At 38.8% G+C, this 12237-nt stretch overlaps 1 protein-coding gene across 1 annotated transcript; it reads left to right on the top strand.

Annotated features, from left to right (window-relative positions):
* Positions 1–270: 270 nt before the first annotated feature.
* On the top strand, positions 271–11528 carry CCNE1 (cyclin E1). The gene is made up of 12 exons (XM_027867935.1): positions 271–440; positions 1055–1098; positions 1185–2211; positions 2406–2474; positions 6832–6962; positions 7065–7200; positions 8716–8862; positions 9385–9480; positions 9780–9917; positions 10049–10160; positions 10261–10418; positions 10979–11528. The coding sequence occupies exons 2-12, from the start codon at positions 1085–1087 to the stop codon at positions 11087–11089; spliced, it is 2139 nt and encodes a 712-aa protein (XP_027723736.1). The 5' UTR covers positions 271–440; positions 1055–1084; the 3' UTR covers positions 11090–11528.
* Positions 11529–12237: the final 709 nt, after the last annotated feature.

Raw genomic sequence — 12237 nt, 5'->3', positions numbered from 1 at the left:
CTGCGTCCTTTGGCTGCCAACGGGCGAGACCAGCAGGCAGAGCCGGCAGGGGCCACACTCCGCGCCGAGTGGTGTGGCGGGAGGAGCTGCTAGCAGAGGCGGGAGATCAGCAAAGGAGGGCGGGGAGTGGGAGCCGCAAACACCGCCCCTGAGGGCGGGCGGGCCAGCCCCACCAGCCAGCCAACTAGCCGGAGCTAGCGAGCCAGCAGAGCGGGCAGTGTGCAAGTGGGAGATGGGCTCAGGCGGGCTGGGGAGATAGAGGTAGAGGAACGCACGCTGTCAGCTCGCTTGCTGACTTGACCAGTAGGGTCCGCAGTACACGCTGCCCGTTACACAGCGGGTTGGCGAGGCTACCCCTGGCAAGACTTCTGCCTTGCTTGGTCATTACCTCTGCCACCTGGATTCCCGCTGAGTGGCCGCCTGCCAGACCAACGGCGGAGGTAAGGGGAGGGGAAGGGAGGTGTGCGAGATGCGAGTGCAGGTGAACCGGGATTCTGCGGATCCCAGGATTACCTTGTAGACGCGCCATATCCACTACTTTGGCCGCTGCCGCCTCCACCACCACCACCATAAGGTTGGGGTTCGCAGGAGGTAGATCTGGCTCATTTTCTCCCATTTGATGGTTTGACGTGAGGCACGCCAAGAAGGGGCGGAGGTGACCTTCCCCCACTCCACCCCCAATTCCACTGACTTTGCACATAAATCCGAAGAGGCAGGTCTGGTGCCCCGGGTTACACTTGAGTTTGAAAGATCAGTGTACCCTGAGGATTGGTGTTTTCTGGGGGCTGAGCGGGAGGGCAGAGAGTCTTTTTGCAATAAGTGGGTGGGTTGTCTCTTGGAGACTGATCTTGAGCATCTGTGGCCCTTCTCCCATTCTAAACTATTTCGCCCCCGGGGGCTTGGGATACTTTCCCTGCCACCACCCTGGGGAGAGAAGGGGGAAGGAGGGAAAGAATCGTGTCCTCTTGGGAATTAGGTGGCCACAGGAGCAGATTGGTACTGCTCGGAAAAGACTTATTAGTCCTTTTAATCTTTCCTCTTTCTGTCCTTCTAGAACTGAGGTCTTAGCCCTTGCTCTGCCACAATGTCCAGAGAAAGGTGAGTATCTCTGTGGCAGGGAAAGGGAGAAGGTGGTTTAGGGGCAAAGCCCCTCCCAACAATCCCCATTGGCTTTATTTTTGCAGCGGTTCCGAGGAATGCCAGGGGAAGGAGGAATTTACCCAGGATGTGAAGGAAGATCATGCTGATCAGAAGGAAGAGCCAAACCCCGATGAGCTTGTGAATGGGAAGGAAGAGCCAAGCCATGATGAGCTTATGAATGGTATACACGAGCGGAGCCCCGATGTGCTTATGAACGGCACACACGAGCCAAGCCCGGATGAGCTCTTTGATGGGGAGGAGGATCCAAGTATTGATGAGCTTGTCTATGGGGATGATGATCCAAGCTTTGATGAAGTTATCTATGAGGAGGGAGATCCCAACCCTGATGAGCTTGTCTGTGAGGAGGAAGGTGCCAGCTTAGAGGAGCTTGTCTGTGAGGAAGAAGACCCCCATGCCGATGAACTGATCTGCCAAGAGGAGGATCCTGACCCCGATGAGCTTATGTGTGATGAGGGAGATGATGCCATTGATGAGGAAGATGCCAATCCCGAGGAGCTCATCTGTGACGAGGAAGATCCCAATGCAGAGGAGCTCATCTGTGAGGAAGAAGACCCAAACCCTGATGATCTTATCTGTGAGGAGGAAATCCCACACCCCGATGAAGAGGAACTTATTTGTGAGGAGGAAGACCCAAGTCCTATTGATCTCATCTGTGAGGAGGAAGATCCAAGCTTCCATGAGCTCCTTTGTGGGGAGCAAGACCCAAGTCTCCATGAGCTTTTTGATGGGAGAGATGAGCCAAGACCAAATGGCAGGGAAGACCCAAGCCCTGATGGCAGGGAAGACCCAAGCCCTGATGGCAGGGAAGACCCAAATCCTGATAGCAGGCAAGATCCAAGTGCTGGTGAGCTTTTTGATGGGAAGAAAAATCAAAGTCCCAGTGAGCATGCGGAAGGGAAGGAGGAAAAAAGCCCTGATGGGAAGGAAGATGGATGGAATGGGAAAGAGGAAGAGAACAAGAAGAGGGGGATTGAACCTGGAAGACAGCAAAGTGGTAGCGGCTCAACAGAATCCTCCCGCTCCCGGAAAAGAAAGGCAGATGTAGCTGTGGTGAGTACAAGGGAGGTAAAATATGGGGAAACTCCTTCCCTGTCATAGATTCCAAGTATCCTGGGACTGTAGGGATCCTTAGTCAGGTATTGTGGGAGAAAGGATTGGATTTGGGGAGACAGTTCTTGTTCAAACTTCATGCTCACAGTTTTATGTTATTCTCGCTCTTGTTGGATTGTGTTTTTTGGATCTAGTTTTTGCTGGATCCAGATGAAGTATTGGCCAAAAGGGAAACAATTGGAAGAACTGCGGTCAGGATACCGGTAAGCTTCATAGTCCGCAAGCATGATCCTTGTTATTTCCTGATATTGACAAAGATGATTTTTAAACTCTCTAGTTTCCTCTTTTCTTACTACTATAATCATGCTTTTACTATATTCTTTTGTTCTTCCTCACTCATTGCGATTAAAGGTAATCTTTGCCTAATTATGTACTCTCAGCTCTTAACAAGCTGAGGACTGTTATTCCTCCTCCCCTGTTGGGAAAACTCTGGACATTTAGATTTTAGATCTCACATAATAGCTGGAAAAGATCTTTGCAATCATCTGTTTCAAGTATTTCTCTTTACTGGGGAGGAAACTGAGCCCTCCAGAGGTAAAATGATTTGCCTAAGGTAACAAAGCTAATTATTGGCAGACAGACCTAAAACCAAGGTCTCCAGCCTTAGTCCAGTGTACAAGCTCACATATGATCCAAATGGGAAATACATATCTTAGTAACCTTCTGAAGAAGGACAAACAGCTCAGGGTAAGTGGATTAATGGTGATCTCTAAAAGAGTAAGTTTTAAATGAATACCTCTCCCTATTTGGAAAGTCCCTTTACACCTTTGAAATTGTTGAATTCCTTCTGCATAGAGCATGTGGTAACATTAAATAAAATAGATTGGTTTGTATCTTGATGACTCTGCCTCACTATCTCTGATCAGTGATTATTACATATGTTTAACACTTAACTAAAAGTGTTGCTACCAACTGGGTTTTGAATTGACCTTAATAGGTATAAGTATTTGTAGAAGATATTGTATATTAAATATGTTTCATTATAGAATTTCAGTTGACTAGTCTACTTGTCTTAACCTTTCCCTTAAGAACAAACCTCTAAAATTATACATTGTGATATCTGATGCTAATTATGAAAAGAACCCTATCTTTACCTCCAGAAATGACTGGAGACCATAGTCATGGTTTGGATTTAGAGAAGGTATCTGTCTCCCTCCTCCCTCCCCATCCCATCCTCAGTCCATCTTGTAACATCATAAAAAACAAACAAACAAACAAACAAAAAACAAGAGTAAGAATATTTATTGAAGCTGAGTTAAGTGCCTGTGACAAACTTGGGGGTGGGCAGTACATCATTTCATAGGAAAATGAACAATGTGATATATCTAAACAGAGGTAGCAGCTGGAACCTTAAAGAGTAAAGTGCTTCGTAGCAGATGGGCATCATTGTTTGAAATGGTAGTCATAGTTTAATATAAAAGACACATTCAGTCCTTCCTAAGCAGGATTCACTGAACATTGAAAAGTGAGATTGGTGATTTCTTCCTAAATTGGAAAAAAAAAAGTATTTCAGTCTAGTGAAGAGAATTGTTGTTCCTTTTTCCTTATCTCCTCTCATCCTATCTAAGCCAATCCTTTAATCAAACACAATAATGAAGGTTATGTGGGTGTTATAACCCCATTTTTAAAATGCAAAATACATCATTAGGTATACTTTGATTAGAAAATAAATTTATTTTTTCTTCTGTCTCACTTACAAATCTCTAAGTACCTACTATGTGCATCTTCATTTCTTAGAGAGAGCAGCAAGAATGGATATTGAGTTAGTTAAGCTTATCTTAAAATGTAAAACTTAAAAGTGTTTCCAATTCTTAAATGAGGAATAGACTAAGCAGATACTTTGGTCTTTGACATATTAATAGAATATGATAATAGCTTGCCTCTATATAGCACTTTCCAATTACAGAACACTAATAATAACATTTTACATGAGATAACCTAGTTGTCCTATCTTAACTCAACTGGTCACATAGCCACAGTATGTAAATAGTCATACTGAGTTTACTCATGTCAGTTTCCAGCCATGGATATTTTAAGGGTTTCTTGTAATTTTCTACATACTAAGAACAGATTCCTATTTATTTTTTAAATATGTTGATATATGAGTTAATCAGTGTGCTTAGGGAAGAATGTCTTTGATGTTAATTTGTGAAGCTAGAATTTGGAAGTACAATAGAAATCTTTTGGTTGGCTTGTGATTAAAATCATTCTGTTAAAGAGTTAATTATTGACCTGCTGAAGTGAGTGAGCATATGCGTTTAGAAGAACAGCAGGGGGGTTACTACTGTGAACTGTCTTTAAAAATCATTAGTAATGCTGTTTTTGAATAACTACTTCATCAAGACCATATCTAATCCTAAGATAATATTCAGCAATTTTATTAAACTCTAAGACTAATATAGTATATCTATCTTGTTGTTTCAGAAAATTTGTAGCCCTAACATGAGTCCCAGTTTTTTCATTGGAACATTTCCTTGATCTTTCAGTTTATACCAGTCCTCTCTATAACCCTTCTCTTTAGTTTGGGTTCATCTTTTAAAGCTAGGTACCTCTTCAAGGTGTACTCAATGGAGTAATGCAGTGTTATTCTGCTTACCCACTTCTTCTGTAATATGCCTCCTCTCGGGAAAAATTAATCAGTTCTTAGGTCTCTTGTAACTCTTCTCTGACTTGTAGTTTAAAAATGGCTGCCAACTTATCTACAAAGACCTGTTCTTAGCTTTGCCAATAATGTGGTCAGAGATGATTGTGCCCTCAAAACAAAATTTTGGGCTACTGACAGAAGAGTAAAATTAATTTACAGCACTCTTAACATACCTCTTATTGAATCATAGAGATGCTACCAGCAATATGTTGTAGACTAATTGGAAGAGGTTTCCTTTCTCCCACAAGTTATCCCATGAACTGCAATGGGAAATCTTGCATGTCCATTCTGCCTAGGATGAGGAATGGCTTTGTTTTTTAGAGGGGGAGGGAGAGGAGACTTGATTCCAACTTAGATACCCTTAGCAGCTTGAAAAGTGCACAAGCAACCCCTGAGTGATATATGGACAGTGTAAAATGTGTTGAAAAGGGACCTACTATTGCCTAATCAGCATTCCTTTTGAGCCAGAAGCTAGATGACATTCATTTACAATTTTTTCAGTCTTTTGTATTAAAACTTAATAGACTTCCTCTTTATTAAAACAATGGAAATACAAATAGATTCAGACTTTTCCACAGGTTTTCCATGAAGGCATAGTGGATTGACATTTTTGGCAAGATGGTTGCATTGTTTAAAAAGGTGGGGGGAGAATTGGGGGAAGAGAGGTTCTGAAAATTGAGTCTAAAATTTTTTATAAAGCCAGAAATTAAATATGGAAACTTAAAATAAGTCTTAATGCAACTCAAACTTTGCCAAAACATTCCTATTTGAGTAGAAATAAAATATTCCAAAACTTCAACTGAGACCACTATGACATTTGGGATACATTTAGTCTGCAAAGGTGGTCTTAAATGTTTGGATTTTCTGTTTTTATGGTTTTTATAGAAGGCATAAATTTTAGTTCTCACAATGCTGGATTTATTGCTTATTTTTCTTAAAAATATAATAATACTTTAAATGTGTCAAACATTTTGATTCTCTTTCAAGGGGGTTAAAAATCTTCTATGCTACATCTCTATACTTTTTAGTACCATTGTGAAAATAGAACCGATACATTGCTCATACACCCTGTTCACAAACAGACTTTCAATTTAAGGAAACTATACTAGATAGCCACATGAAAACGTTTGCTAGTTCCCTCTATCCTAAATCTGAAAGGAGCAGCAATTGATGCATTTTAATTTAAACTTGCTACTGCAAATTTGATTTGGACAATCTTATTTTTATACTTTTGAGTATGGACAGCCAACTTAAAGCAAATATTTTGTTGTAGAACATATTTACTTATCTCTTTTTGTTCTCTACCTAAAGTGGTAATATGCTTGTAAAGTAGCCTGTAACTTTAGATAAGGTCTAAGTAAATGAGGTAGCAAAAGCCCAGAAATCTTTTATAAAATGGCACAAAAAGGATATGAGGAATGTTTCTAGAAACTAAACTGTAAATAGGAGGTGCTTGCTAGATATGAGACAAAGCTCATGGCTAAAATGAATGTGTGAGGTTATGTGAATTTCATTTATCTAGACCAGGGGTTCTTAATCTGGTGTCTTTGAATACATTTCATTGGGCTCATGAATTTTTTTTTAATATTTTGATAAGCATGTTTCAATTTATTGATTTCTCTTCTATGTATTTTATTTTATGTACTAAAAAGCAAAACCCTGAAGAGTCTATAATCTTTACCTGATTGCCAAAAGAGTTAAAAATCCCTAATCTAGACTTGACTGCATTCTCCTTTATCCTGAAAAAATGTAGGATTCTGCTTTAATTAAGATAATGACACTAACATTTTTTCTGTAGCATGAAGGTACTTCTTTTCATGAATAAATGCTGTCTGATATAAAGAATCATTTATATCCTCTGTACTGAGACTGATTTCAAGTAACCCATTACTTAAAAAGATGTTTTCCTTGAACAGGCTTTTCTCAGAAATCCATGGTCAGTGATTCTCACACCTGACAAAGGAGGGGATGAGCCATCATTACCTAATTCTAACATGCCAACCCACAACTTCTCACAACATAGAGCTACACCATTACCATTATTGGGGTAAGTAATTAACCTGCCATACCCACTTACACATCTGTAACTCTTCACTACAGCTTTCCTTCTAACTTTTAGGCACTTTAATAAGTGTTTCATTTTTTATAGCTGGGCAAATAGAGATGAGGTTTGGAAAATCATGTTAAGCAAAGAACAGGTATACCTGAGGGATAAGAACTTTATGGAGAGACATCCTTCTCTACAGCCAAGAATGCGATCCATCCTTCTGGATTGGATGATGGAGGTAAGTTTGACTGTTGGCATTAAACTGTGACGGTATGGTATAAACAAGTATGTGAACATATTTTGCTCATTCACAAAGAATTCTTTGAATTGGTTTTCTGGTTCTTTTTTTGAATCCATGAAGTATTCATTGCCTTTCTCATTTCCAAAACATGGAAATCAAAGTAATTCTGTTTTTCTTTTCTAATTTGGCCCTGAAACAAACATTTCTATTGTTTAAAATCTGTGACAGACATGAAGTAAAGTTGTCTTCTATTTTGTGACTCTGATAGGTAAATTTATCTTGTCAGGCATATCCAATCTTCTATGAGAGGTGCTTCATCACATATAACTTTTGAGAAGTGTTTTTTTCCCCTTAAATTAGGCCTACTGAAGCTCTTAACTATGTTAGCAAATTCTGCTATTTCTGAGTTTTTCATAATGAGTAACAGTTAAAAATTCAGATAAGTTTAAAAACTTAATATCTATCACAACTGTGATTTTTTTGCATATGAAAAGGGTGCCCATACTGTTAATGGCAGGTGCTGAATTTTGGGTTTGGTAAAGGATCTTTGAAAGTTTTTCTTACAAACAACAAGAGTTTCACTTCAAGAGTTGGGTTTTATTTCTGTTCTCAAACATAATGGTGAAACTTGAATACTAGCCAGTGATGTTAACCCTAATCATTAGAAATGGTGTTTTACATGCTAAGGAATCTTCATAAACTTACTTTATTTACACCAATTACTCTCCTTACTCTTTCAATCATTCCTCCCTACCCCCCCCAAATATACTCACTCTTTGCTTACATACAATTTAGAGTCTAACAGAGACAAATTTTGAAACATTAACATGTTAATGTTGGCATATCCTATTCCTAGAAAGACTTAGTGTTTTTTATTAGCTTTTGTGATGATGCCTTACATTTGTATAGCAATTTATCATTTACAAAGCACCTTCATAGATTTCTCATGTGATCCTTACAACAACCAGTTAGGCTGGGCAGTTTTCCCTATTTTACAAATGAGAATAGAGACACATTCACTTAGTAAGTGATAGAGCTGGGACTAGACTCAAGGTCTCCTCCTTGGTCCATTGATATTTCTATTATACTGTGATGCCTTTAAAGCCTGACTTTGTGCCTGTCTTTAAATCTCTGTTCCTTGATATTTATTAAAATTTTTGCTATTTTAACCATCTAGTAGTATATGGTATATGATGCCCAAGTCACAATGTTTTTCAGATTAAATTTTGAAAGGTTGATAATTTTTTTGTGGGACTTTCTTAAGGGGGTTTCCCTTGAAAACAATTGTTTAATTCTCTAAAGGATTAAATCTACATATGAAACTTAGAAGAGTTGGACCATATTAAGTAAGACTCAAGTTCCCTGTATAAGTACACTTATAGGTTAGAATGGAGAAAAGTAAACTTGTCAGCACTTTTGTTTTTGCTCTTTTATCTAAAAGCAAAACATTGAAAGCCCGTGAGAAACATTCTTTCAGGTAAATGTACTAAAACTTATTAAATATTTTTTCAGGTGTCTGAAGTCTATAAACTTCACAGGGAGACGTATTACTTGGCACAAGACTTCTTTGATCGATATATGGCAACACAGCGAAATATTACAAAAACACTTCTGCAGCTTATTGGGATTACCTCATTATTTATAGCTGCCAAACTTGAGGTAAAACTTGTTCGAGTTTTTATGTTAGTATTACATGTTAGCTTCAATGAGGGTAGGAAATCTGTTCGTGTTTAGAATACAGACTATTTTACTTTTATGGTATAGAAAGTACCTTACTTTTGGGTTATGAATATGGTTTAGATGGAGGAAACAGCCTTAATCTTGGCAACTTGTGCTAAGTTAGGGCCCAACTTTTAAATGTGAAGCTAAGAGCGGGCAAAAAAAAATTGCTCTAAAGGTATATGACAGCAAACACAGTTCATTAATTTCTTTCAGATTTCACAGGCATTTTGACTACTGGTGGGCTCTTGTATTTTTCCCATGAATATATTGCTATGAATTAACAATTTAAAGATGCTAGAATTCCAAATACAGAGGTGGAATCTTTATGTTTTTGTATCTTCATCAGTCAAACCTGGTTCAGAAAAAGCAGGTAATGGGATATTCGAATGGACACTATGGCATGCAGATGCCAATGTTTGGCTTTGGTGGTAATGATGATTTTATTTATTTTTCTTTCAGGAAATCTATCCACCAAAGCTGTACCAGTTTGCTTATGTGACAGATGGAGCTTGTACAGAGGAAGAAATTCTTACCATGGAATTAATCATTATGAAGGTAAGTTAGTAATAATTTATAAAACATTTTCTGCTCAATCTTCATGCAGAATTTCTTCAAGGATGAAAGCAATTGCCTGTTTGAATTTGATTCATCTTCAATGTATACCTAATTATCATATTCTCTGAATTAAATAATGACCTTCTAAATCTTGATTCTGTGCGGACATACTCTAACTCTGAAGATGGTTGATTATTTGTATGGCAATCTACCACTGTGTGGCAGGGTGCTCCATTATTCTTGGCTTAGCTATTGATCTCTAAATTGTCTTCTCCTTTCTTCCTTCCATTTTATTATAGGCCCTTAAGTGGCGTTTAAGTCCGATGACACTCGTGTCCTGGCTAAATGTATACATGCAGGTTGCTTATCTCAATGACCTGTATGAAGAAGTGCTTATGCCGCAGTATCCTCAGCAAATCTTTGTGCAGGTTGCCGAGGTAAGTGCCAGCACTACAAGCTGTTCTATTTGGTGTGGCATCCCATCTATCTTAAGTAATGTCATGGGGGTATGTTTATTGATTGACTGACTGGCTTGTTTTCTATCATACTTTCCTCACTTCCTCTGTAGCTTTTAGATGTCTGCATCCTGGATATGGGCTGCTTTGATTTTACTTATGGAGTGCTGGCTGCATCTGCCTTATATCATTTCTCTTCCACTGAGATAATGAAAAAAGTTTCAGGTAAGTTGGATTTCAGATGAATCTGAAGTGCGTCTATCAATGTATTGACATATCCACATCCTAAGCTTAGACTGAGCACTGGTTTCACTTTATTTTCCAGGCTTTGATTGGCCCGAAGTAGAGGAGTGTGTGAAGTGGATGATCCCATTTTCTATGGCTGTAAAGGAAGTAGGAGGAGCCAGACTCAAATATTTCAAGGGTGTTCCTAGTGAAGACATGCATAACATTCAGACTCACGTGAACACCATAAATTTGCTGGTCAGTAATAACCTTTATATTTTCTCATACCTTGGTTTAAGGATCTGACTATACCCAGTCCATGTAGTCCTTTGCCGCAGACAAGACTACATATAAATAACCCAGAAAGATACCCACTCATTTAATTATTTTTTTAAAAAAATCATGGAAGGAGATTCTACTTTTAGGTGTTAGGTAAACCAAAAGATCACTTTATATTTTTGTGAGTTTATTTCATAAATTTAATGTAGATTCTTAGGAAATCAGTTAGTGAAAACATATTCTGAGAAACTGAATCTGATTTTAGATATAACTGATTACATCAATATGAAATTGATCATTTCCCCTTTAAATATCAGCCCATCCTTATCCCTAGATTATCACTTCTGAGTTGAAGACTCATTTTACTCAGAATTAACATTGATTAACTCAACCATCTTAATATAAAAGACAGTTCTGAAAGTATAGTAGGATTTAAAGGCTGTTGCATGCCTTCTTTTCAGCAGTTAGTAAAAAAGTATAAGTAAAAAACCTACTTTTTTTTTAACTATTGTTATTTCTCTCCTTTGGTCTTATTTTAGGACAGAGCTTATGAAAAGCAAGCCATGCTGGCTGATGAGAGAGTGTCTGCTCCCACTGGAGTCCTCACACCACCGCAGAGTGATAAGAAACCTAGCAAAGAGCAGGAGTGAATTTTCTAACACTTCTCATCAGAAATGAATTTGCTGAAGTGCCTGCTCTAAGCTCTGCTCCGTTGACTGCTGCCTGGGGGATTTGTTGGCTTTTACAGATTTTTAGATGGAAACATGCATTTCTTTTCCTTAACAGAAGCTTCTTAGATGGGACTGGGGCGGAAGTAGTGTTTTTATGGAACACACGTTTTTAAAAAGGGGGTCAAGTACACCAGCCACCTATAGAACACCAACGAGTGCTCCAGATGCTGCTAGGAGGGTGATACTTGGTCGACCATTCATACAATAAAAAAGCCTTGAAATTAAGTATAACTCTTTCTGGCCTCTGCTTTGGTACCCTAGGGTTATTAATCACATTTAATGCATGAATGCCTAATTATTAACATTGTACTGCAATAGTTGCAACTAGCTGTGGTGGGTAGCTTGCCTTTCCCGCAATATTAATTTGCTTTCCTTTTTAACCCTTTCAGTATGTAAATTGCTGCTATATGTCTATTTCAATTCAATAAAGTTACTGTCTCAAAGGCAGCAGGTTTTTCGGAACTTTGTCTAATTAATTGGAGTTGAGGTAAACTTTGTTGCCCTTGCTGCTATCCATTAGGCATAGTCTAGAGTGCCTACTTGGTAGCTTGTCTTTATCTTCTAACAGCAAACTATACTTAGTGTTGACCAACAGGTTGTTGAATTACTGTTTCCTCCCCCTTTCAACAAGATGTCATATCAAAAAGTCCTAGTGCCAGTGAAAGATGCTCCTAAGAAGAATGTGTGTGCATGTGAGCATCCACGTTCATTTATCATAAGATTCTTGTCTGTAACACCCTCTTAGATCACTATGCTGGGCAGTGAAAGTGGGGAATGGGGAGCAGAAATTTCTAGTCCCCATTATACTATCAGCTACACAATCGTGGGCATGTCATTCAACAACATTTCTCAGAAAACCAAAACATGCTTACTTCATTGCCCTGTGTGTGGGTGCTGTGGGAATGTCAAAAATGAGTAAGATCTGATCCATCCTCAAGAAACTCCCAATCAGGTTGGGGAGAGAAGATACGACCACAATTTAATATAAAGTAAAGCAAATTCATTTGAGGCATGGAAAAATAACCTCTAAATTTGTGGGTAGGAGAAATCACTTGACTGGGTGGATG

This window comes from Vombatus ursinus, unplaced genomic scaffold, assembly GCF_900497805.2.
Source record: "Vombatus ursinus unplaced genomic scaffold, bare-nosed wombat genome assembly UNPS02014786.1, whole genome shotgun sequence".
Taxonomy (NCBI): domain Eukaryota; kingdom Metazoa; phylum Chordata; class Mammalia; order Diprotodontia; family Vombatidae; genus Vombatus; species Vombatus ursinus.
The sequence above is the reverse complement of the archived record's forward strand: the minus strand, read 5'-3'. Positions and strand labels throughout refer to the sequence as shown.

Bases quoted from the DNA above. Each gene is read 5' to 3' on its own strand.
- CCNE1 (XM_027867935.1), top strand. The intron at 9,918-10,048 runs GTAAGTGCCAGC...CTTCCTCTGTAG, and splicing joins TCTTTGTGCAGGTTGCCGAG to CTTTTAGATGTCTGCATCCT. The intron at 10,161-10,260 runs GTAAGTTGGATT...TTTATTTTCCAG, and splicing joins GATAATGAAAAAAGTTTCAG to GCTTTGATTGGCCCGAAGTA.